Consider the following 27,580-nt stretch of genomic DNA (forward strand, 5'->3'; position numbering starts at 1 on the left):
CAGATTTAACTTGCCAGGCCTGGAGTTAGCCTAAGTTAACTAAGTCTGATAGGTAGTGAGAAACAAAGTACAGTTTTCTTACAGATAGTTTCTTAATAGAATGGTAAAGAGTAAGTACTTCTTTAAACAGAGAAGTTTTTGTAAAGAAGCAGACTTTATCAGCTGCTAACCTTTAAAACTGTCACCCCACCTTACCCCTCAAACCATTTCAATTCCGCAGAAGGTCTATTAAGGAATATGCTGCTGGTTTCTGTTCCTTTCTCCTGAAATTGTTTTTGTGGGGGGAGGCTTTCTGCATTTGAGTGCCATCTTGTGGTGTGTCCTAAGCATCTAAGGAAAAGGTAATAATCCCCCTTTCATTATTAACCTGTAAGGATTTGACTAGTATAGAGATGTAACAAGTTGTATTTACCGTGGAAAAATAGTCGTTGTATAGTGATCTGCATTTTTTCCATTGTGCTTAGTAGAAGACATTGCTACTTTGTGTCTGAAATTTTCATCAGCTCATTTTAATTACTTCAATGTGTGGCACATGGAATGAGCCCTGAAAACTTTACAGCTAGATTAGACTGATATCCTGCTAACTGTGTTAATATACTACACCTGTCTTCACTCAAGAGATATGACTTCTTATTAATGGTGGTGTGTAGTGAATTAAAAAAAATATTCTGTTGGCAACATATAGGTAAACTTGAGTTCTGTTTATTTCAAATCTGGTTTAGTTTCTTTGCTGTAAAATTTGTATCAGAGGGGAAGCTTACATCTTCTGGTTTAAATGAAAACAGAAAATTTTCAATCATGAATCCAAGCTGTGAAATTTTTCATTTAAATAAAATTGTGTATAAAATGGTGCCCTGCCATTTAAAATATCAAACCATTATTTGCATTGGAAGTAGATTTTGCATGAGCTGTGCACATTATTTTACCTTGTGTATACTGGATGAGAATGGGCCACAAGATAAAGCAGTAACGCTTTCCATTGAATATTTTCTGCCTATGCAACTTTGAGCCTATTTCTTTACTATAGCAGGGCTAAAGCCAAAAGGAAGGTTTTGAACTTTTTTAGACATATAGATTGACCCCCAAAATTATAACAGTATAGCTTATGTAAGTGCACATGTGTGTACATACATGCACATGTACACAAAGGCTCCCAATGGCTTAAAGGATGAATAAAGGAGGTTGCATCAGTAAAAGTAGTTGCAGTTAAAGGTTTGATACAGAAATGTTCTGGAGTTAGTTAGGTATTTTATTAAGATCTCATTTATGATGAATAAATAAAATTAGCTAACATACCACATATTTAAAAGACAAAATACTAGAACAGCTGGGGGAAGGCAAACCTCTTTTGTGTCCCCTAATGGAGGTTGCAAGATTGCATGCAAGCTGATGCAATTTCGTGGACCATTAGTATCAAAGGTTGCTAATACAACTAACAAAACTCATGTGGACATCTGATCTTTGCTGCTGGTCGAGTCAAAAGTCAATGAAGCAGATTAATGCAGTCTCTGTGTCCGAGCTTAGGAGGACAGAATGAAACCAAAAGATTAATCTGTATTTGATACAGTAAATAAATGTCAATCTGGAAAGAGAAACCTGAGAATGAAGAAAAAAAACCCTAAAATTTGACCTGCCGAGATGGACAACTCATTCTAGTTTGTTACGGAAGAAAAACGCCTTCATCTTTACATGCTAAACGCAAATGCATCACACAAAATGGGTATGCCAGATAATGTTGGTCGTTATCTTAATGCTTGTCACTGACAGGTGAACAGTCATCTCCTATGCTTAGGGTTTTGGCTTTTTTAAAAAAAGATGAACGAGGAGATGGTAGGTAGATTAATCACTTTAAAAAACAAAACCCCCCTCAAATTCTTAATTCTTGATTTGGATCTGCTTTACACAATATGACTGTCTGATATAACATAACTTACTCTCAGGTTAAGTACATGCTTAATGATTGATTTCTTCACTTTTCATAGCAAGTGGTTGTCATGACTATTAAGTTTAAACATGGTTTAATGGTATCTCTATGAAGATAACAGAAGAGAAAAAGAGACTTTAAGCACCGCCTTTGCCTGGGTACTGCTGACATGTCAGCCAGTGTTTCTTTATCGACACTTTCTGTACCTTGTTCTGGATAAGTGCCAGCCTGGAACATTGTGTTTTCTCCATGAAAGAACTGTTAGTCTTAAAGGAACAAAACCAAACATAGTTCTCACCTATAAAAACAAGCAGAAAGACTGCAGAATATGAACAATCAAGTGGGGTATTGGCACTTTATTTGTTCTCTGTAGCTACGAAAAAGAGGAAAAAAGGGTTATCTTTATATTTGCTTTATTTTATGAATGCATGTTGTGCAAATGAATTAATTTATCAGAGAATAATTGGAACCTGTCGAGAAGTCATGAAGACTGAAGACTTTTGAAACAAGCCAGACATCTGAATTTAATTTCTTGTATGTTGTTTTTATTTGTTGTCAGTAGAAGAAAAATTAAGTGAGTGCTGTTGACGTACTTGAAGCTGATAGTATCTTCAGATTGTGTTGCTGACGTTCTTTTGTGGGTTTGGTGGGTTTTGTGAAGTTATTCAGAACATGTAGATTTGTAACCATATTCAAGCAAAACCTCACAAAACCTCCTGCAAGAAAATGCTTTTAAAGTTACTAATTTTTAACCTGAGATATTGGGGAGCTTTTTGCCTTTTTAAAAAATAAATTATGTTAATGTAGTGCTTTCTGCACTGTATTTACAAAATTGCTACTGTTTGAATGGTTCTGGACAGAAAAAAAATTGTAAAATACATTGGAGGCTTTAGGATAGATTTGCTTTTATAAGTTGAGGTGAATAGAGGCGGGAAAGCACTATCACCACCTAATGTAGTGTACATGTTAAATGATTTATAAACAATCCAGAAATATTGAATAAGGCCATGTAATTATTCTGTCATCAAGATTGCTCTGTTGCATGCAATATCTTCGAACTCTTCTTTAGGACTTTTTCTGGGATAGCATTAACTGAGAAAATTACCTAAGTTACATACAAAAACTTGAAGGGAGAAGCATTTCATATTACATCACATAATGAAGATTTATTTCATTGTTGTTTTTCTGTATTAACATATCACCTATTACTCCCCCCCCCCCCCCCCCCCCCCCCTTCTTTACAGATGATACTTTGGGATTGGGATTTGAAGCAATGGTACAAGCCATATTACCAGGTCAGTGTATTATGAATCTAATTATTCTTTTGTGAAATGGGATTGGGTACACAGTTCACTGTAAACTGTCGGATTTCAATTTTTCTGTTGATGTTTTATTTACCTAAGTAAAGTACTAAGTACCTAGTACATTCTAGCTCTATGTAGCAGAGTCTTGATATTTAGCAGTTCTGACCAAGTTGACAGGGATCTACTTTGTGGTATATATAAGAACAATCTCAAACCTAACTAAGATGGGAGTGCTTTCTTTGAGATATTCATTAGCATAAGGTTAGGGAGTGGTTCCCCAACAATGTCACCAAACTTGGGTCTACCAGGTTCTCACATTTTTTCTTGATTGCTTGCTTCTCTCCCCCCTCATCTCCCCAACTCTTCTATCAGTGGTGGCTTCTAATCAGCTATTGCTGTTCCTGTTCAGAGACTCATGCCAAATAAAAACTAGTCACTTTTTTGACAGAATTGTTAGGATTTGTTTCAGTAGAATCAAGGTTAATAAACGTAATGAGGCTGTGGAAATCACACCTCTAAGAGGCTTGTAAGAGTTTGGCCACCGAAATTTCTGTTGATGTTATTGGAAGAAATAGAATACAAAGTTTAATTCTGAGAAATTAATGAAAAAATGAGATAAAATTGACACCCGATATTTATTTTAAACAGAGAAAAATAAAATAAAAGCTAATGTTGAATTCTGAAATATTTTTATTGTGTGAAAAAGCCCTGCAAAAATTAGTGTCTGAATATGTCTGTATGTATATATTTTCTTTAAAAGAAAAATACATTGTATTGATTTTTTAATTTATTTTTTAAATTCACAATAGATAAGATGCTTATTTAAAACTTAGAATACTGTGAAACATTTTGACATGTTAATATTTTGCAACATTTCCATTTATTCTAGAACGCTGGCAGTGGAAATGGAGTTGATCTTTCAGTACTAAATGAGGCTCGGAGCGTGCTAACAGACCTCCTGAGTGACCCATCCCTTCCACCACAAGTGATTTCTTCCCTTCGAAGCATTCATAGTTTGATTGGTGCTTTCTCAGGCACATGCAGGCCAAAGGCTAGTCCATTCACACCCTTTCCTGGTTTCTTCCCCTGTCCGGAAATAGAGGATCCTGCTGAAAAAGGAGATCGAAAGCTGCTCAAGGTCAAGTGACTTTAACTTTCATTCATATATGTGCTGCAATTTAAAAAAAAAAAAAAATACACTTTTTAATTCCATCATGAAAGAACTGTTGCCAGATTTCCTAGCATATGACAGTAGGCTGCTCACCAGATTGGTGGATTTCTGCTGTTATCGAGACTCATGACTGTAACAGTTTTCACACTTGTGGGCAAGTAAAAGTTGTCTAGGAAAGCACTTGAGTATCCCCATCCCTTGTCTCCTGGCCTTGTTATTGCTGGTAACTGAAAGTCTTTTCATAACAACTTTGATTTCTGGCACAGTCTAAATTTTGTTTACAGAGCAACTTTTCTTCTTTGTGTAGTGATTACTAGTGACTTTGCTAGCACAGAGTGATCTGGAGTTCCTTAGTCCTTTGCTACTCATGTTTTGTTTATTCTCTGCTGCTTTATCAAGTAGGGGAAAGTTCTGGAGATTTCTCATATCCCCAGTGTTCCCTCTTTCTTAGAGTAGCCAGGAAGAAGAAAAAGTAAGTGCAGGTGCTGGAGCATTCTTTCCATATTGTGCTAGCGTGCACTTTTTCGGGGAGTGGACCTTTCTCCTCCAATGTTGGGGATTTTGAATTTTCAGCTGTGCTCCCTGTGTTGTAGAGAGGATGCAGGTTAGATTGATGTGGTCCACTGACAGAGGAGTCCATCTGTGGTGGGTTGACCCTGGCTGGGGGCCAGGTGCCCACCAGAGCCGCTCTCTCACTCCCCTCATTCACTACACAGGGGAGAAAAGGTATAACGAAAAGCTTGTGGGTCAAGATAAGGACAGGGAGAGATCACTCACTAATTATCGTCACGAGCAAAACAGACGGAACTTGGAGAGGAAATTAATCTAATTTATTACTAGGCAAAACAGAGTAGAGGAATGAGAAATAAAATCAAATCTTAAAACACCTCCCCCCATCCCTCCCATCTTCCCGGGCTCAACTTCACTACTGGCTTCAACCTCCACCCCCCTCAGCGGCACAGGGGGACGGTCAGTGGGGGGTTATGGTCAGTTGATCACATGTTGTTTCTGCTGCTTCTCCATCCTCAGGGGGAGGACTCCTCTCATCGTTCCCCTGCTCCAGCATGGAGTCCCTCTCACGGGAGACAGTCCTTCACAGACTTCTCCAACGTGGGTCTCTTCCATGGGGTGCAGACCCTCAGGAGCAAACTGCTCCAGCGTGGTTCCCCCACGGGGTCACAAGTCCTGCCAGCAAACCTGCTCTGGCGTGGGCTCCTCTCTCCACGGGTCCACAGGTCCTGCCAGGAGCTTGCTCTAGCACGGGTTTCCCACAGGCCACAGCCTCCTTTCAGGTGCCTCCACCTGCTCCGGCGTGGGCTGCAGGTGGAATCTCTACACCCCCTCATCCTTCCTCCACGGGCTGCAGGGGGACAGCCTGCTTCACCATGGCCTTCACCACGGGCTGCAGGGGGATCTCTGCTCTGGTGCCCGGAGCACCTCCTGCCCCTCCTTCTGCACTGACCTTGGTGTCTGCAGAGTTTCTTACATCTTCTCACTCCTCTCTCCGGCTGCAAAAGCTCGCTCTCTAAGTGTTTTTTTCCCCTTCTTAAAGATGTTATCACAGAGGCGCTGATTGACTTGGCCTTGGCCAGCGGCGGGTCCATCTTGGAGCCGGCTGGCATTGGCTCTCTCAGAGACAGGGGAAGCTTCTAGCAGCTTCTCACAGAAGCCACCCCTGTCGCCCCCCCCGCTACCAAAACCTTGCCACGCAAACCCAACACACCACCCTAGCCTGAGAGCACTACCACTGTATGATAGCACACAGAACATGCTCCTCCACTTCCCTTTCTGGTCTGGCTGATTAAGGACTGCTGCATGTTTCTGTGAACGATATGGTGGTCGTCTTCTGCCTGTCCAATTCCACCTTTCTGGCTGTGACTACAGCTTTGCAGCAAAGCAAATGGAGTCAAGGTACATCCCATATCAAGGACTCAAAGCAGTCTGATTTTTCAGGGTAAGAGACTATACTCTTTTGTGTTAACACTGTTTCATTTTTTTGACATACGTAATAGCTTTGAGAGTTGAGTGTGATCTTTGACCACCTGATGAAGCTTAAAATTGCAAAGTCATTATTTCTGCCAGACTTTTGAAGTGACAGAATCCAAGGGTCACCTGTCCTCACACATGACCCTGCAGACCTTACTCAACACTGTAAATATTGCTTTGGATTTTTTGTTTTAAACATTTTTTCCTGGCTTCCTTTTTACTTTGCAAGGTCTGGTTACACATATGTGCATTAGGGAGAAGAATCTTCCACCTCCACCCCCTTCCCTCCATTGAATGGCCAAATCTAGGGATGAGTTAACAAGTGGATTGTGGACTGAATGCAGTCAGAGGGAGATGTATTTTAAACAATTAAAAAAAAAAAAAAGTATAGGTTATCTGTGCAATGGATGCAGATATGCTAAAACTGGCTTTGCAGTTTCATTTCAGTGATCCTATCCTTTCTATTAGTTAGGTTCTACTAGTTGTTATTTAAACATGGATATACTTTTCTGGGAGTATTTCAGTAAGGCAGAGCTAATAAATCCTGAGTTATTTCCATACAGGGCTGTTTGAGTGCCGTTGCCCTGCTTCGTGTTCAAGTACAACAGTCATTCCCAGCATTTGGTCTGCAGTGTACCTAAACTAAGACAGCTTCCAGGCTGGGAGTGGGGAGGTGCCTGGGAAGCTTCCTGGGTGCTGTGGGGCTGCTATGGAAGCAGAGAGAGAGCCTTGGTGGACCGGAACTGACTCTGTGCATTGTGCATCACCCTTTCCACAAGTTCCACAATACTCACACTGTCAATATTTAGCATCTAAGTTATCGAAATCTCAGGCTATCCTGAGAGCTGGAGAGCTGACATTGGGATGTGTAGAAAAAGAATCTGTAATCCTACAGCAACTGACTATCTCTAGAAGACCTTGATTTTTAAAAGCTCTGAAGAGTAATTGTTGGACCACATGGATTTCAGAGTACAAGTATCTTTACGTATTTTAATTTGGGGGAAGACAAAAAGAGATATGAAAAATAGTTATTCCTAGTAAGCAAAATAATTTGATTGCATCTTTTTTATTTTCTTGAGCAATAAGAGTGAATGTAAGATACCATACTTACTGTTTCACTATAAAAAATTAACAATAAATAGTCTTCACAAACAATAAATAAAATCTTAATGTCTGTTTTTACTTACATAGAATTTAACCATGGTTAAATTACTCAACAGGGATTAAATAGCAGGAATAGCCTGCCAACACCACAGCTGAGACGAACTTCAGGAGTTTCTGGCATTCCACCTATAGAATCAACATCTTCTAGATGGGAACGGAGTAACAGCAAGAGATCTCATCAGGAATATAACACATCAAGGTAAGCACTTAACCGTATTTTAAGGGCAATAATAAATGTAGCCTTTCTAAAATGTTTATGTCTGTAATGCTGGAACTTGGCAGTGGAAGTATTTAGTGTAACATCTTGTGAATTAAGTCTCCAAATTCTGCCAGCATAAACCAGAAAATGTTTCAAGTTAATTATATATGCTATACTTTGTAACTCTATTTGATCTGAAGTAGAAATCAGGTCATTCTGAGGTTGAATGGTATGCTCTGTCATAGTAAGTAGACCTGCATATCAGTTTTAGTAGGAAATGGAAAGAAAAAAAAAAGTCCAACATACACAATTGCAAAACAAACTAGTTTAACCTCTAAACCTTTACTGACTTCCTCCTTCTTCTTTTTACTTAAAGTATGTATCACTTTCTAACTTCCACATACCCCAAAATTTGTTTTCTAATTAAACAGATGATATAACTTTCTTGCATTTGGTAGCCACTGTTGTGTGTATTGCAATGTTTATTCCTATGGCCATCAAACAAGCAGTAAGGTAGCTTAAGAAAGCCATCTCTTCTCTACTTGTTAGTCAATACGGTGCAAATAAAGCTTTTATTTCCAGAATTAAGATTACATTTTGAATTAGATTAAAATAAATGTATGGGTTTTTTCCTTTTGTTTAATGTTGTATATGAGTGAAACTTCACACATTTAGTTTTATTTAAATATGTAAATGTGTATGGCTTTGCTCAATATCTCGTGAGAAAAGTACAACAGATGCTTGGAATTGTGTGGCAGCTTAAATCTGTAAAAATGTGTGTGGTTTTGCTGCTTTTTTTTATACTTGGTATTTCTTAAAACTAATGATTTTACATAAGTCATAAGGAAAGTATAATAAATGCATTTTTTTTAAAAGAAAATATGAGTTATGCTGGTAACTGATAATTACTAGCAGTGGATGAAAGTTTATATACACAACATTGAAGAATTTATTTATCAATATTATGAACCATGTAAATAATTTGGCCCTTGTCAATGGCTTTTTCCCCTTGAATATAATATGCTCTTCATGTTTTTACATAGTAAAACTTAATTGCGCTTTGTGTATAAAATATAATTGAAGATGCTAGTAGTAGCAGTAGTAGTAGTTTAAAGATTGTATTTTCATGCTGATTTGGTCGTCAGTGTTTGAAAGAATCTCCCCCGTTATATCCACTGGAAATAACCAGAGACCAGAGCAATCGCTTTAAACTTACAAAGTGTGGGACTTCAGTTTGAGGCTCAGCACTTCTGGTGCAGATGTTTACAGAGGGTTTCCTTACAGCTCCTACTGACCAAAGAACCTACTCAAGCTCACTCGATTAAAAGTAGCAATATGGAAAACACCCTCGCTCATACTCTGTCACTTTTTAACTATCTCTTGATCCTGATGACTAGCACTTCTGATTAGTCATGTTCCCCTGCCCTGCTCCTGTCCGCCCTCGTGCAGCCCTAGAATATGCGTTGGCTTTTTTTGTGGTTTGTGTCCTGCCCTTCAGAGTTCTTGCCAACACTTGGACTGTCTCCGTCTCCTTGCATCTTCCAGTGATGGTTCTTATCAGGTGCGCTTCAACTTCTAACACATAATCATCTCAAAATCCCCCATGGGTGCTTACCTTACACATAAGGTTAGGTGAAATAGCTGAACTGGCATAGCTGTTCCTGCTGCCAAAAGAGGCAGTCCTGCATTCCTGGAGCACTTTGTGCCATTGGCTCTGGCTTTTGGGTCAGCCCCTTAAATTGTCAGAAAAATCACAGCAATAAGACAACAGTTTTTCCTGCCTTGGGGAGCTGATTCAGCCCAATGAAGGACCCAATGAATGTTAGAAGAGAAGCAAGGAGGAGCAGGCTATTACTAAAAAGAGAGACTGAAACAGCAAACTGTTCACTAGAAGAAAGAAAGCTTATAAAAAACAAAACATTTTTTACATGCAGTGACTGTTTTCAACTGAATTCTAGCTGAGTTGAGAAAGATATTACATAGTGGTGCAATAAATTAATATTGCTACAAAAATTGATTTAATGTTAAAGACTTTTATTCTGTTCATCCAGGTAGTGTTCAAAAGCAGCTTTTGAGAGCTGCTGTTTTATTTGCATGCAAATTTTTGATTTGGTTTCTCATTCAAACACTAGTTCAAGATGAACTGACCTTGCATAATATATAGTCTTCCTACACTAAATACTGTTGCAGCATTTTTATGTGCTTTAAAAGAATACACGTAAGCTATAATAAACAGCGTACAAATAGTGAAAAGTTCACTCTATCCCAGTTGTCAACTCAAGCATTTTTTTAAAGTTGACTAACATGTCAGCATCAGGCTTCAGAAGAATAAATCTGTGTTTATTCTTTAATTTTATTTTATATTTATATATTGAAACAAATGATGGGAGATCAGGTATTTTTTCTGCATTTGACTTTTGTTTGAAATCTGATTAAACAATATTAAATCTGTTTTAGTAAATACTGTTTTCCCATATGGAAATGAAAGAAATAGTTTTACATAAGCTATTTGCACTTCAAAGTACATGTATATAGTTATTTTTAATTGCATATTGCATTTTGGTTTACTAAAGGAAATAGGCAATTGGAATTTTGGAGTGCAATTTCATGCTTCGAACAGCAGATGGCACAATTCAACAATCAAGTTTAACGATTTAGATACTGAAGCACAATACAACTTTATGTTGAAACCAGCTTTAGTTTTAAGATGATAAATTGATTAATTAAATATTCAAAATTCATTTGAAAAGCAAGCTGTAGCTGTGTAAGATTGTCATGGTATTTCCAAAGTAACCAATCTTTTAAATGTTCTCAGATCTGTTAGAAAATAGCCTGCTTTGTTAAAATGTCCAAGAAAAGTAAATACCATGTTAGACAGTAAAACCTGTGGCACATGGTCTGAATATACTTATTGTGCCATTTTAGGACTGCATAAAGTCTTCTGTTGCTTTCACCCAGTACCAGCAGTTTTTATCCCATATAATTGACATATATTGCCTAGCTGATCTTGAATTTGACTTCTTTCTAGTAGTCTCTTTTTCCTGAATTGTAGAGGACTTGTAACAGAGCAGTCTGTCCATCTTATAAGCACTTTATTTAATAAAAATGGAAGACAAGGTAGGAAAGAAAAAAATTCTTACTGTTTTATTTTCAGCCAAGGATCTCATTCAAATGGGTCTTTTGGTGCAAACTTGCTGACAATACCAAAACAAAGATCATCTTCTATGACATTGACTCATCATATAGGTCCCAGACGAGCAGGTAAGATCGTGCAATTTGTATAGCTTAGTGGTAGGATATCAAGTTAGTAGTTAGTACATTACATATTACTTTTTTTTTTCCATGAGAATGTAGTACTAAAATAACATCAGCGTGTTGCGTATATTTGAAAAAATATTTTATTTTTAATCTGCTTCTAAGAATACTCAAAATTACTGTTATCATCAACTTTGTAGAAATCTTGACTATTCACCTAATGCTATGCTGCTGCAAAATGTTATGATGTTCAGTATGGTTGGTACCTGTTGAAAATTGCACCATTCACATACATTAATAAGGGACTTTTTTAGTAATTGTGCTTTTCATACTGGAAGAGTGTCACTTAGACACTCCTAAATATCTGATAGCCATCTGAGATAATATTTAAACAAATTTTGGAAGGACTTGGAGTAGATTTTGTTCTAACACTGTCAATGCAATAAGCTAGTACATACTGTAACAGCAGTGCTGAAATAATGTGTATATCAGTATTTCAGAGATTGTAACTTGTCTATTTGCCCATATTAAGTGAAAACTTGAAAACTACTTCTTCTGACATTTCTGACTATCCATTTTAGCATAATTTAAAAATAACAACCCATCTAATAATTTTGTTTTATAAAAGTTTAAATATGCAGGTTGGATTGACAGAGACAAATGAACTTTTAATTATTTTTTTTTTTTTAAACCCAAAACTCACCAGTTTTCTCTGTATTGTTTCCCTTTCACTCTTCTAAACACTAAGAAACATGCAAACTCAGGCCCGAGCCACATGTAAACACATGGTTGCATATTCTCAGTGGTTCTGTCATCATAAAAAGCTGGGCTGCTTTCTGCATTTTTCTACTTTGAGTCTTGTGAAAAATACAGAGCACAATGATATGCATTAAAACCTGCCGAATGTGTACATGTAAAAAGGATGAAATTAAGTAACCGACATTAGAGTATTAACCATTTTTAGTTCAGGAAGGGAGTTTACAAATTGCTTCTCAACTTTCTAGACCTTTCTTTGCAGCAGTGAAGTGACATTTGCTTTCTAAAACTTCTGTCTCTGCAGCTAGCAATGTAGACTTTGAAAAATTTTGTCTTTTACTGTAACAAAATGTAATTACATACTACTCTTAGGGTGTGTGAGTCAAGTTAGTGTAGCCTATGACACTGTTGGAAGTGTAAAAGTATAATTCATGCATTCCATATTTAAGGGCAATACTGTATATTCTCTTAGTAATTTGTTGTCAGGCACTGTACAGTCATAAAACCTATGATGGAGTTTTTCCTTCTTAATTTGCAGCAGAATAAGTGATTCAGCTTTGGAAAGTCCACAGAATACCTCATTATTTTGCTCATGGGTACTTTATTCTTTTTTGATAAAAGTATGTTTACAATGGCTAATAACTTACCGTGGGCACTTGTAGATAACCTGTCTTTTGTATATTTTCACAAGGGAAAGAAATGATGTTTTGGGTTAATGCAAAATTTTGTTGTAAATTGATGTTAGGCGCAGAGTAGCCAAAGTCCAGATTTACCAGTTTGCTTTCCTAGATTTCCCAGACAGAAGCCTGAGGTAAAGCCTAGCTTACTGTTTGGACAAGAATGGGGAATTTCATGGACTGAAGGGAGATGGAGTTGTTTGGTTGTTGTTTGGTTTTTTTTTTAATCTCTAATGACCCATGAGCAAACTTTAGATTCCCCCCCCCCCACACCCCCAATGGCTGATTAGGCAGATTTAGATGGATTATCATGCCAATAAAAAAGGTATATCGCTGTCAAAAAAAACCAGTATCTGCCCACTTTAATCCCTTGCTTCAAAAATATGATCACAGCACTTATTTTTTTTACTTTGTTTTTAAAAAATGTGTCAAGGATATTTTTTCTTTATTGCCATTTAATTTCAGTCTTTCTAAACAGTAATGTTTTTATTGTATTCTGAATCCCATTTAATGTTTGTTTTGGAAGGTGCTTCTCCTGGCCTGAGTCCTGTGGGCTCACCTAGTCATGGATCTGTCTCCAGTGGGGCTTTCAGCAGCTGGTCACCTGTAGAATTTCCTGATACTGCTGATTTTCTCACAAAACCAAGCATTAATATATATAAGCCTCCAGGATACACATTTAGTTCTCCAGATTTTCAGCAGCAAGTTAAAACACCTGTAGGTTATATGTGTAGCAGGTACTGTAAACTCTGTTACATTTTTAGTAACTTCATGTGTGTTGAAAAGAATATAATTAAAATGAAAAAATATAACAAGACCTATAAATCTACTAGTATTGGAAAAAAAAAGCATATGATCTTATAATAACCTGTAACTATATTATCCAGGGGAGACTAAAGAATGCTGTATGTATGCCATTGATATGAAATGGCTCATCCATGAAAGCAGCAGTTATTGTAGAGTAACAATATTTTACAGATTTTTAGAAAAGGAGGACTTCCTACCTGGGAATTGAATTCTGTATTTCTGAATACTTTCTAAATAATTAGCTCTACTTTATTAATTCATGCAGGTGAGTCCCAGGGAGGTGATAATTGATTATTTTCTGAGTACAGACTAAATCTATGTGTGGCAAATTTAAGAGAAAATACTAAGGTCACTTGGTGGAGGAACCTTCAAAAGTATGCCTTTTCTTAAAGTAATTTGCAGATATTTTTCAGTACAACACAGCAGCAGCAAAAGTAGTAAATTCTAAACGTTGTAAATATTTTTCATGTGTTCTGTAAGCTGTGGACGTCAGATACTCAAGCCTGTTCCGACACCAGAACCAGAATTTGCAGAATATAAAGACAGAAAATCAGGTGGGATTTCAAAATAGACAAATATTTGATATCAACTTTTTTTTATAAAGCCAATTAAATTAAAATTTTTATATTTCTATGTGAAATTTTCCTATACTTTAAGTAACTCATGTGCATGTATTTTATTTTAGTTTGTGGCTTGGGATAATCAAGATAATCTAAAATATTGCCTTCTTCAGAGTAAGGATTGTGCAATAGGGTTCCACTTATAGCTTTATAGTTCTGTACTCCATATATCAAACAAGTTCTCTGCCACCTCAGCTAAACTAATCACCGAACCAATTTTTTGCAAGTAAAAAGCTATACTTCTAGTTTTTCTCAATCTTCAAATAGGTTTTGTCTAATAAATTTTGTCCTCTATAACTTTTTAATTGCTAAATTCTTAAATAAAAATGGTTTAGAAACAAGCTATTACTTATATTTCTATGAAGAATCTATATGATCGGTTCAAGAATTATTAGCAGTAATTTACAAACAAATTATTGATATAGTATTTATGTATGTATTTTCTTTAAGGTGAAATTGGAACTACTAGTATTTCAAAAGAATCTTTCCACTATACAGAGAAGAAAAAAGATGAATGGAAGGAAATGATCGATCAAACACAAAATAATCTGCTGGTAAGCATTTAATTGCAAAAAAACTTGCAATAACTTTTATCAATACAGTATTTCTTTATAATTTCTAACATGCTGTAAAGGGGTCTTTGCTAAGAATTGTAATTTCTGAAGGGAAATGGTACATCATTGGAATTCAGATTTTCATTTAACAATTGTGTGTTTCCAGCTTGCATAAATTTCACTAGCAAATTAAAAGAAAGATGGGGATTGTATTAATTTTTTGTTGATAAAAATTAATTTGTGTAGATTTAATGTTGATAGTACACTCAAACACTGAATGACTAGTATTTTCTTTTGGAAGTTTATGGAAGGTGTGGCAGTTTCAGTGAGACTTACAGATGAATGTTCATACAGTGCGGTATATTGGAAGTGCAGGGAGACAAATGGTTTAAGCCTTACTAACATTTTGGGTTTATATATAAACTTTTTTAAAAGCTTGTTCAATTAATGAATTGTTAAAGCTCAGTGAATGTTTTGTTAGCCTATGCATGTTTTTGCTTTGTTTTATTAATTCATTTTTTTTAAAAGAAATGAGAATGAAAATTTAGCACCATCTCAGAATACCCTGGAATCTGCTGCCCCAAAATATGAAAAGTCAAGGCCTTAACTGTGCTATTTGTACTATTGATTTATGATTTTCTCATAGCCATAGTTAGAGCAGCATTCAATAAGTTCAATAATGATGTATCATTTTCATGGCTTGCTTTGCCAATACAACTGACAGATTAGTTTTCATTGTTATTTTAGAGATGATAAAGTATCTTACACTTATGCAGGTGGAGCAGAGTCCTGCATTAGAAACAATGTTATTAGATCATGATTCACTAATGGAGAAGATGAACAATTGGAATTTCCAAATTTTTGACCTTGTACAAGAAATGGGAGATCAGTCTGGAAGGATCCTTAGCCAGGTTTGTTTTCTTTTATTATATGAGAGAGGGTGTGCAAAGCTGTTGTGCTTACATATTTTATTTAAACCGTGAAGCAGTTTTGTAGTCAACATAGATATGAATGCTAACTTGAAAAGTAGAAATATCATTTCTCATGTACTCCATCTCATTGTAAACCATAAAAAGTGATTTATCTATAAACAACTTGCTCCAAATTTTCTGAATTTTATTCTTAATGTAAAAATAGGTTAGATTCACACTTAGAAGGTTTTATAATATGCCATTTCCTATGAAAAATTGTCTCCTGCTTTCAGAGTTACTACCTTGTTTGTCAACCATTTCTTTTTTCTTTATTTCAGTAAAATATTTCTGCCAGAGCCTCACCTGTGGGGGAAGAGAAGTGATCTTTTAGGCAGTCTTTTGCCTCTTGATCCTCCAAACAATGGGATTTTTTTTCCATGCTGCTTTCTGCATGTAGTATCCCTTTTATCTCTTTCTTATTTATTACTAAGTTCTTTCATGCAGTTTCATGTTGTGCTGAAGCCAATCTACTGGCAGGTGCAAAAATATGACCCTGTTTGCTCTTTCTTAGCCTCTCCCATTCATCAACGTCATCTGGAAGCTTCTGTCTCTTTATACTGGATTTAGCGATCATGGAGCTATAGTATGAGCTGGAGTTGCTTCTGATCTGACCAAAAAATATTTTTATTGCCAGTATCTTAGTTTCCTACCCTTGAGTAGAATGCACGTTACTCTTGTTCAAGGGTAGTGTTAGGAACGATCAGCTGGAGGAAAGGAAATGGGTTAGAAGCACTCAGGTGCAGTTGGAACCATAAGCCTACACCTCAACTGAAGACAGGAAAAACCAGTGGGGATAATTTAATTTTTGTCATCAGACACTGTCTTTTCTTTCATAATACACAATATTCTGGGTATTATTTTAAATCTTCAATTAGTCTTGTTTGATCAAATGTTTTCAGGTCTGTTGTTACCTTAGTTAGTGACAACTGTTAATGTACAGACTAGAGTGCCACAATCCACTTGAGTGGTGTTTTTACTGTAGTATATTGGTACTCTGTGATCCACATTACCTTGCATTTCATTTGTGTGCAGACTATGGGATAGTTCAAACCTGTAAGTACTTAAGCATGCAGGTTTCTACTTAACTCTACCAGAATTTTTTGTATCAGTTCTTCCTGATATTGTTTGTATGTGTACTACTCGTCCTTCTCTTCCTGCCCCAGTCCTTTTGTCTGTTGTGCTGTAAGCATCTGATACATATTATACTTAAGAGCCAATTAAAAATTGTATTTTACCATCATCAGTTGTAAGGTTCCTAGATGGGTATGTGTAAGGGGAATGGTTGGGTCAGGTGGAAGGAGGGATGTCCCCTCACTTTGCTCTCACGTTCCTTTGAGCACCTCCCACACTTCAGAACTTATGCTTTCTCTCAAGTGTCTGGGAAAGAAGTGACAAAAATGAGTAGCAGTGACTTGTATAGAAAAGCTTTCTTAATATTTGCAGTCTTGGGGGAGGATTAGGTCTTTGTAGGCACTAAGTTCTACTTGTAAACCATAATACAGTTGCACAATATATACGTGTGGGGGTGTTCTGCTTGCATTTTTGAAAGCTTTGTTAAAACTACCCAAGATAAGTCATAATGAATAAAAGAAATAGGATTTCTTTGCCAAAGTCTCAAAAATAAATACATTGTTGGGGTTTTTTTAATATCAATGGCTCTGCTACTATAGTTAAGTAGTTTGAATTTTTGAATAAGTAGGAATGTAGATTTCTTCTTTTTAGGTCACTGATGGAATTAAAGCATGAGTTCTTTAACTTTATAAAAATTTTAGAGAATATTATTAAAATTTATCAGTGGTGCATAGAATGTATCAGTAAATAAACAAAAACTTCTATTATTCTTTGAGAGGATGATAAAAATCCACATTTTTGTGCTAAAAAATCATTAAACCTATGTCTATGACAATAGATTTCAGATAATCTTTAATGGAATTTCACTAATTTCCATCTCTATCAGGAAGCAAAATTTTAAAAACAGGCATGTTTTTAAAGTTGAAAAAAGCAGAATATGCTTAGGTATATTTTTCAGACTAAAATTAATTTTAATATGTATTTAGGTAACTTATACCTTGTTTCAAGACACTGGTTTGTTTGAAATTTTCAAAATCCCAACTCAAGAATTCATGAATTACTTCTGTGCACTAGAAAATGGCTACCGAGATATTCCCTGTAAGTACTATCTAATTACATACACTAATTTAAAGAAAAATGTATCATCTCCTTTAGTCTGTGTATTGCTTTAATGTTTAATACAGAGGTAAACAATGTCTGAACATAGTACATTTTTATTAATATGTTTGTCAGAATTTAGAACTGATTTAATGAATTGCAGCAAAAAAAAAAAAAAAGGTGGACTCCAAAACTTAATTTGTTAATATGTAGGTTGAATATAATTTTAAAGAATTTGAATAAGTAGTTGAATCAAACGTACTGAAGTCAATGGGAGAATATTTGTTGATTTAACAGAAATTTGGTTTAGGCCCATAATAGAATAATAAGAAAATATAGAATTTTGACAGTAATTATCCATCTTTCTGTTTAGGGCAGCCAAATTTACTAGAAAACAAAGCAAAACAAAAAACACTCCCCACACATCCCCTGTCACAGATGTTTGCACCAACCCAGGTGCTTGTAGATATCAGCAGTGCTAGTGGCTCACCATCACTGATTGAAAAGGCCACTTAATCCCTTCCTGACTGTCAGGTAGGATGAAGTATGCTTAGAGGAGATTTGATGTTTATCGAACTTGTTTCTCAAAAAAGAAATTCAATTTTTCCTTTATTTAATCAAAATCTCCCTTACAGTAAATTTGGTACATTACATTTCTTTTTTTTTCTTTTTTGTTACTTTTGATTATATTTCAGATAATATTTTTTATTATATTTTGATAATTTTCAGATCACAATCGTATACATGCCACAGATGTTCTCCATGCAGTATGGTATCTGACAACACGGCCCATTCCTGGATTTCAGCAAGTTCATAATGAGCATATAATGGAAAGTGATATGGGTATGTATCCACACAGGTTACTTTTTTTTCTTTTGCTATAAGAATGTTTTACTGAAACTACAATAGATAAACCAAATTACTCTGGAAGAAAATATCTAATTATCCTTATCACTCAAATATGTTTTTGTATTTTAATATAAGGCAGTAGAAATATCACAATGATAGTACACACCATTCAGAAATATCATGCAGTAGATTTTTAGAAAAATTATTAGATGAGCCGTGGTTAATTTGTTAGCCAAGAATTCAGAATCACTTAATTTTCTATGCTGAATGAAACCTCTGTATACTGCTACAGTCAGCATATTTTTAGCATTTGAAATACATTAGACTAATATTTCTTAATTTTATTGGGGAATTAAATAGACCAAAGAAAAAATACCAAAGTATTTAACTTAATTGAAGTTCTCCTTAATAGTTTTAGTGTAAAAATTAGTATTTCAGAATTCTATGTTAGATATCACATGCACACATTCAGGCATTGAAGTGACTACCCTTCCAATAACTGCATTAGAGCATCCCTGAAAGAGAAATAAATAATTCAAATTTTGTATGACTTTAGTTCTAATGTTGCTTTTGCATTGTCAGTGACTTCATAGAATTAACTTTTAAATTTAGATTTGTAGTTTTTACTAAAATATATACTGTAAGTAAAGTATAATTATTCTAAATATACACTTTTATACTAAAATGTATGTATTTAAGAAAAATAAAATGGAGAAGTCAAGCACTAAGAACTGTTTTATATGTGCAGAAAAACAGGCAAGATGCAAGTGATGTGGCTTTTAAAGGGCTGTAATTTTAAGAAGTAATTTATGAACGGTACAGAACATCCTACAGATACGTTATTTCTTCCTTACTAATTAGCCCCTCTGCTGTCACCTTTCTCTTTTTTTCCAAATTTGTCGATATCCACTGATTGCACCCTATTGCATTTTCTTTCTCCAACTGTTAAAAGAGTTGGGACTGAAGGAAATAAAAATTATAAAAATCCTTTTGTTTCCCTTTACAAAAAAGTAAAATTAAAGTAAGAAGTTATAGTCTTATTGCTTTGGAACTCTTCCGGCATAAATGTTACTAGGATTTTTAATCCTCCCTTATTCTTTTAACACAAAAGAGCACCTTTTTATTATGCAGTGATGAAATAAGTAGTATTGTATTTTTTATTTTTTTTAAGTAGTGACTTTGTCCAGGGAAAAGAGAAGAGTAAAACTGAATCTCCTTATCGTGCAAACATTTCTAACCTAATGGGTTTAGTTCCTTTTTGCAGTAGTTTCCACTGTCAGCCAAGCTTTTCCTATAGGACTGCAAGTTCAAGAAAGGGGCAAATTATAGAAATACTGAGGGAGGTGCTGATTGAGCCTTTCCTGGCCTTATTGAGGTTGGAGGAAAACTGTAGAATGCTCTTTTAGTGCTGTTGTTTTAAGAAGGGAATGAAATTCTAGGACTGCATAACAGCAGGAGCTCTTTAGCAGCACGACAGTAAGGGGAGGCAAAGAAGTGACAGAGACCTTGATAATGGTAATGTGTAACCATTGGTATCCATGTGGATTTTCCAAGATCTGTAGTTTGGACTCAGATGTACATTTTCGCTAGTTTTTCTCCTTCTCTTCATTCTCTCCTGTGAAACAAATACCTACAAGTGCATTTTAATAATTAAAAGCTTAGATTGTTATAGTTGCTTTCTAATGTAAATGACAATTCTACTGCAATCGAGACATAGCCTAGATCGCCAGTGTCCCTTGTTCCACTAGATTGCCTTCTGTGCTTGCTGAAACATTCCTCTGAACCAGCTTTCTGCAGCAGGAGTGAACTGTAGCTGCAGAGTGACTTCCTCTGTTTTATGGCTTCTGAGGCACCATACAGTTTCAAGGACCAAGGCAAACCTTTTCTTCCTTCCTGTCCTCTTCTGATGAGGGCAGTAAGTGTGGATAAGTGCCCCACACATATTGCCAGAAGTGTAAAGTCTATGTTTCTTTTTCTACAGTTGCATGACAAGAGTGAGCTTGACTGTGGTGAATTAAATATATTTCTTTTTTCTGATTGTGCCTGTACAAAGTTCTTCTGAAACTCTCCTTTATTTGTGTGAATGACAGTTATCCCTCAGCATTGTAATAGGAAATCTTGTCTGAAAAAATGGATCCCGAGGTATATCTGTATGTAGTGCCAGGTAAAGTATTGGGTTTAGAACAGGAACATTCCATTTTCTAGTTGTGGACACCACTTACAGGCTCCACAGTGTCCTGTAGGATTTTGCCCTCCTTGTGCAATGCTGTGAAACCGCTGAAGCTTTTTGTATATTTGTAAGACTGCATCTATCCTTTTGGACAATGTCTGTGGCCATGACAAATTTACAACTTACTGGCATTTCAACTTTTCTTCAAAATTGCTGCTTCATCTATAAACAATAGTATGACTTTTTTTAAAAAAAAAGGTATAAGTCTTTTTTTGCCAATTACTCAGCTCCACAATTACAAGGATAACTATATTAAAATTATGTTCTCAATAGTGTGTGGCTGAGTCATTTAAAATATATTAAAATATGAATGAAATATAGTTCTAAAAAATATTTTATTTTTGTATTTTAAATTTTCTCAGAAGCAGCCAGTGGTATTTCCCCTGTTCAAGTCAGCTATATTTCTTCAAAAAGTTGTTCTATTGCTGATGACAGTTATGGTTCTCTGGCATCAAACATCCCAGCTTTGGAACTGATGGCTTTATATGTAGCAGCTGCCATGCATGATTATGATCATCCTGGTCGTACAAATGCTTTTCTAGTGGCTACAAATGCACCTCAGGTAAGAAATTCTTTAACCAGAAAATTATTTGTCTGTGTCTGAAATCAGAGTAACAAAAACTTTGCTCTTCTATATCCCTACTGTAATCTGTTTGGGATCATTTGCCTAATTTAAGAAATGGGGAAATTAATTTGTACTTAACTTGTGTAATACTTTTTTATTTTCCTGATAAATTCTGATGTGTTTTGTATGTATTGGTTGTGTATATGTGCAAAAATAATTTTCAATTTACAAATTGAAAATAATAACATAAATCAGTACAGGTTAGAGTAAAAGATTATTTCATAGAGAGCTGATCCTACGACTGTCTAAGCAGCTAATTCATGGATATCTTACATTTTGGAAATCATAGTGGTGTCTGCAATTACCCTAAAAACACAAGTTCCTCTAATAGTCCAATTAACTACATCACCTAATGTCTGTATTTCAAACTAGTCCTTCATGGTAAATAGCCATTCCCTTTAAGGGAGGGGGAGTAAAATAAGAAGAAATCAGCAATGCATCCTTGCTTTTATCTCTATATTCGACTTTGTTAGAACAGAGAGTAGGAAGAAGGGAGATGCTGTGCTCTTCAGGGTCTAAAAGGCTAAGGCAAAAGAGGTAAAGAAGAGTAAAGCTAAACAAAATAGCAGATAGGGGGGGAAAAAAAAAGGTGAGGCAGGGAAGAGTTGGAAGGAAAAGCACTGAAGAAAAGACGCCTAAACTGCATGGTGAAATATTTTTATCTAAAGAGTAGAATATTATCTGGGGAAGAATATTTATGATGGCTATTTGGATCTCTTAAGTTAGAGACAGGAAACTTAAATAATAACAGCATCATCAACAACAATAATAACAGTAAATCAGAAACCAATACAACTTATCAGGAGATGGAGAATTTAAAAGGGAACTTTCCAGTCAGTTTTCAACAATATTTATTGCAAAATAAAGTTTAGGATATAAGCAGTTGTATATTTGTGCTGAAAACAGTATACAAGGAAGAATAAAAACAAACACCACAGACATTCATCTCCAATTTTCAAGAATATACACATTCATTTTGTTAATGATCTCTTTCTTTCCTCAAAGCATAAAGATTGTTTTTGCAGTTTTCCAAATAATTTTTTCAGGTCCTATTTAATCTATATTCAATTAATTATTTTCTAGGATGTTTTGTATAAACACAGGAGTTGTGAGTAAAATCTACTACTGTTTGAATATTTTAGTTAACTCATTTACAGTTAAAATGTATTCATTGGCATTAAACGTAGCACACTGAAAACCAGTGATACTCCACACCATTTCGCATTAACCACATTTCTTATATGCTTTGGAGTTCTTTTCATGTGGGGTTTTTTTTGGGTTTGTTTTTTTTTTTAACATAATATTGAAAATAAGAGGAATTAAAAGCATATACTTTAATCTGGGTTTTGGTTTGGGTTTTTTTTGTTTGATCGTTTTTTTAATGTCAGTGTGTGTGCTCCACACATACTGCCAAGAGTGCAAAGTCTACGTTTTAAGTGGTTTGTGTATGTGTGCCTACAGTGTGAACGTAGATGTCACTAAGACATCATTAAGGACTTTTAAGGAAAAAAGAAAACTTTGCTAATTGTTTGGGGTTTTTTTCTCATCTGCCATTACTTTAACCCTCAAAACTAGAAAGCAAAACATCATTTCCAAGAGTTTAAACCTTTAAGCTTCAGAATATTTAACTATAATTTTAAATCTTTACTCTGTCATTTCTGATTCTTTTTTTTTTTTTTTTTAGGCTGTTCTCTACAATGACAGATCAGTCTTAGAAAATCACCATGCTGCTTCTGCCTGGAATCTTTTCTTATCACGACCAGAATACAACTTTTTATCAAATCTTGATCATGTAGAATTCAAGCGTTTTCGTTTCTTAGTGATTGAAGCAATCCTTGCCACAGATCTCAAGAAGCATTTTGATTTCCTTGCAGAATTTAATGCTAAGGTTTGTTGCATTTTAGTGTCTGCACTGAGCTAGTCATTATATTATGATGTTAGTGTTGCTACTCAGTAGTTTTTAGTATTAATAACTTGTATTTAAAGTTTTATATTATTTCAATTTAAGTTACTTAAAAAATGCAAATAAAGTATTTATTTTGTACAAAGCAACTGTAGGTTGTTTTGTAGATTGCCTAATAAGCCTAGCAGATGTGACGTAGGGACCCACAGGAGACGTCAATCATATCTCACATTTCATCTTCTGAGAGATAGTAAATGACTTTTTTTTTTTACTGTATAGGAAAAAAAAAAGATATAGAAAAATTAATGCAAGTGTCTGCTGTGCAAGGCCTGAAAAAACCCCCATTGATGAATAGTTTTAACTTTATTTTAAAAAGTGTATGTGCTCAACCCAGGTCAATGATATCAACAGTCATGGTATAGAATGGAGCAATGAAAATGATCGCCTACTGGCCTGTCAAATATGCATCAAACTGGCAGATATTAATGGCCCAGCAAAAGTTAGAGAGCTGCATCTCAAATGGACAGAAGGCATTGTTAATGAATTTTATGAACAGGTGGGTATGGAAAGTGTAATTTACTCTTTTTTAATGACAGGCAGATGATCGATTCTTTGTACTACCAAATGTTTAACTATTTAAACATTATTCCTTGTGTTAAATCTTCAGGTAAGGTATTTCCATCTTCTCTTTCTGAATACTGAAAATTTATTTTTATTGGTAGCATACTAACATAATCTTTTACCTTCTATGAATTGTGTTAGAAGCCTGAAAACAAGCTCCCTGCCAATGTTGTTCTTTTTTCAGATATTAGTTTATTTTCTTTTGGGTTTTTTTCTTAGGGCGATGCTGATAACTTCCCAAAGTGGAAGAAGTTATTTTGGTTTAAGTTCACTGGTATGTTTCCAGGTCAAAGAATATGTATAGAATCCACAAGACTAGAAATGTATATTCAGCTAACTCTTAGTGAGAAGACAGAAGATATTTCAAAACTTTCAAAATTAAATTTTAAAAATACAGATGAGTAACTAATGGTATTAAAATGTAAATAAGCTTTTACATTGGAACTTTGATAAATAATCCTATCAAGATTAACTGGAAAAAAGTCTGAAAACATGTTGCCTATTTTTACATTTACAAATTCTGTAAGCCCCCCCAAATATGTTCTACGTTTCTACTCTGGTATTTTTCTGTAGTCAACGTTCTGAGGAGTTAACTATTTATGAGGCAACAACCAAGGGTTGAAAAATATTTTTCAAACTAGGAAGAGAAAGTAAGTAACAAAATCACTTGGGAGATTTAAGCAATAGCAATAATAATCTGAAGTGTTTACACTTACTGTAAGACCTTAGTTTTCTAAGTTGCTCCTTTAGGAAAAACTTTTTCATAAAACTGTCAGGTCCAAAGAAGTGCTGAGATAAGTGATTATAACTGAGAGTTGTGTGTGAGCGACTGTTCAATTTTTTTCTTCCCTCATTTATAAAACGGGGAAAAAACCCAACCCAAACCACTTTATCCTGGACATTTTAGTTCATTTCATTCTTCCGTGACTTTTGGGAGAAGCTATTTACCAGAATGCCTCACTCTAGCTGATTACTTTCCCATTTTTTCTGTTCATCAGCTCAGCAGTTGAAGTCAAATCTCTGCCTATGCTGAAGCCGTCCTGTAAAGGCAGAGGAATAGCAGCTCCAGTAGAACTGGGTCTCCATCCATGCACAAGGGTACCATGCAGCAAAGCTGAAGGGACGATTATGCAAGTCTGACCCACAATGTGTCTTTATTTTAAATTGGCTGAATTACATTTTCATTCAGTTAGTCTATATTATTATTGCCTCTAGTGAAAAGATACAAAACGTGATGTTTACTTGGTTCCTTAAAAGTAATCTTTAAAATAAAAATTTAAAGTTAATTTTGTGAGAAGCTCTGATAATTTTTTAAATTTCTTTTGCAGGGTGATGAAGAAGCAAGTCTTGGATTACCTATAAGCCCCTTCATGGATCGTTCTTCTCCACAGCTTGCAAAACTGCAAGAATCTTTCATCACTCACATAGTTGGCCCGCTTTGTAATTCCTATAATGCAGCTGGGTTGCTACCAGGGCAATGGGTTGATGAAGAGGAGGATGATGCAGAAAGTACTGAAGATGATGATGGAGCACAGTTAGAGAGTGATGATGAAGAAATGGAAGATGATCTTATTTTAAGTAAGTTTTTGTATTTCAGTTGGCGCATATGGTTGTCATTTAATAGATTCAGACATAGCAATGATGGTTGAAATTGTATAGTACAAATATTGTAGATGATGCAATTATCCTGCTTCATAAATTTTACTCCTTTAATAAAAATTTTGTTAATACCAGGAGACTTGCAATTTGAAACAGAGACTCATTGTTATCCTTTGCCATGCCACTATTTAAATATTCTGAATAAGCATCCATGTTTTTTGCTCAAATGTACATCTCTCATAAAGTGCCATTGGTTTTGTATGTGTAAAACACAGTTATTTTGAATCTCAAACAATCAAATATGCTTATAATTTTACAGAAGCTCAGAGAAAAAAAGGTAGACGAATATTTTGCCAGCTAATACACCATCTCAGTGAAAACCACAAAATATGGAAGAAAGTGATTGAAGAGGAAGAAAAAATTAAAGCTGAAGGAGCTAAACTGCTGACTGAGATCTCATCTTTACCTCAAGCAGATGAAATTCAGGTTATTGAGGAAGCTGATGAAGAAGATGAGCGACAACTAGGAGAAGACAAGACATGCTAAGAAAACTTCAGTGGTGTCCAGTATAATGATAGCCTATTTTTTTTTCCACTGTGCTGACTTTAGCCTGACACAGTTCACACAAAATTGAAAGGCCTTAATACTGTGAGAGGATTCTTTCTGCTCTAGTGGAATCCCACTCCTATGCACTTTCGCCACACAGAATATGAAACTTTATTCAAAGATCGAGTATTGTATACCCTGATGCAAAGTTCTTTATGCCTTAGTTGGTATAAAATATCCTGATATAATGCTGCCTTGCTGAATACGGAACTCTTATTTTCCTTGAGGTACCTGCAATTTTTAAAAAATATTCAGTGACTTCAATTACCAAAGTGGCAAGAACTTTTTGCTAACAAGGAAATTGGGATGAATCCTAATATTGTCTTGAGTTGTTTATTTCATGTTGTTTTTGAACATGAATAAGAAGTCGTCTGTGCCTATATGAAAACTGTGTTACTGTTGCAGTGCAAGCCTGTTGCGGGGTGCCTACTTAGTGCAGTAGTGTGCTTAATGTAGTCATCTCAGAGCAACTGTTCAAGGACTGTGACATAAATGCTTAATTCTGATATTTGTGGTTTAAAAAAGAAAAAAAATCCAGGTGCATCTATTTCTGATGCTTTTTATTATTGTGCATAATCTGATGTTTTATTTTTGCAGAAAATATTCAGGTTTGCAGTGGGTGTTCATGGTAATTCATTGAATACAAGGCCATTATCATCTGTTGCCTTGCTGGTTTGTGGTAAAACATTAAAAACCTGTTCAGCTACTTAAATTATTAAGGAATTTTATTCTTTTAGTCATAAGGCTATATTTCCTGCCCTTACTCAGGTTCCTGTTTAAAAACAAGTCAAACACATCATAGATTTTTTTTTTTTTATCTTGCACCGATTTCCGGTATTAATTTTTAAGGAAATAAGATCGTATTTCATTTATTCTTTGTATGTAAAACCTTAGGAGAATTAAAGATTTAAAAAAAAAAAAGACATAAAATGGCTAGTGTATTTTAATGTGCCCCACATCTTTTCTCCCATCACAGACATAGATTATATTGCCTTCAAGTTTGGTGTACATCCTGAAATACACATATGGAAAGGAGAACGTGAAAACTTTGTGTAAAGCCTAATAGTAAGATAAACATCATTGTACTATATTACATTTTAGGTTGTTGAGTTTTTAAATAAGAAACTTAGACATTCCGCACAAACGTATTTTTAGGAACACTACCACTGTAGGTCTAATTAAAAAAAAAAAAAAAGCATAAAGAGCATAAATTAGGCTACAAGTATGTAGGCAAGCCACAAATAAAGTTAGTTTTAAAGTGCACCTTTTAGTACTAAACATTTATGCTGTGCAGTTGAATTGAATAAAAACAAATGCACATGTGTGCAAGTTGCTAAATATATCTTAGCATATTCATGTTTACATTTACATCAGTTGACTTGAAAAAAAGGTAACATTCCTAAGATAACCTTGTATAAATTGTATTGCACTATTTTACACAAACAAATTTTTATTCTGCTTTTGATTGGCCAGTTTAAATTACTGAAAGGAATTTTTTCCACTAATAAGCTTTTTGTTGATCCATTTAGAAGACCACTGAGATGTGCTTCTGCTATTTTATATACTCAGTGCCAAATCCCCCTTTGGTAT

At 35.1% G+C, this 27,580-nt stretch overlaps 1 protein-coding gene across 6 annotated transcripts in view; it reads left to right on the top strand.

The window, feature by feature from the left end:
- Positions 1-26,696, top strand: part of PDE3B (phosphodiesterase 3B) — a 90,708-nt gene extending 64,012 nt beyond the window's left edge. Inside the window, exons 2-16 of one of the 6 annotated variants that reach the window (XM_054827987.1) lie at positions 3,169-3,219; positions 4,118-4,366; positions 7,606-7,748; positions 10,903-11,009; positions 12,963-13,173; positions 13,724-13,797; positions 14,314-14,417; positions 15,194-15,328; positions 17,446-17,557; positions 18,287-18,400; positions 20,999-21,198; positions 22,946-23,149; positions 23,541-23,720; positions 25,114-25,367; positions 25,707-25,862. In XM_054827987.1, coding sequence (XP_054683962.1) covers positions 3,169-3,219; positions 4,118-4,366; positions 7,606-7,748; positions 10,903-11,009; positions 12,963-13,173; positions 13,724-13,797; positions 14,314-14,417; positions 15,194-15,328; positions 17,446-17,557; positions 18,287-18,400; positions 20,999-21,198; positions 22,946-23,149; positions 23,541-23,720; positions 25,114-25,367; positions 25,707-25,725 — 2,157 coding nt within the window. In that variant the 3' untranslated portion in view covers positions 25,726-25,862. Of the gene's footprint in view, positions 1-3,168; positions 3,220-4,117; positions 4,367-7,605; positions 7,749-10,902; positions 11,010-12,962; positions 13,174-13,723; positions 13,798-14,313; positions 14,418-15,193; positions 15,329-17,445; positions 17,558-18,286; positions 18,401-20,998; positions 21,199-22,945; positions 23,150-23,540; positions 23,721-24,783; positions 24,915-25,113; positions 25,368-25,703 lie in introns of those variants that run through there. The other 5 variants (XM_054827982.1, XM_054827984.1, XM_054827986.1 and 2 more) reach the window with 5 other exon arrangements.
- Positions 26,697-27,580: the final 884 nt, after the last annotated feature.

The sequence above is a fragment of the Grus americana genome, chromosome 5 (assembly GCF_028858705.1).
Source record: "Grus americana isolate bGruAme1 chromosome 5, bGruAme1.mat, whole genome shotgun sequence".
NCBI lineage: Eukaryota > Metazoa > Chordata > Aves > Gruiformes > Gruidae > Grus > Grus americana.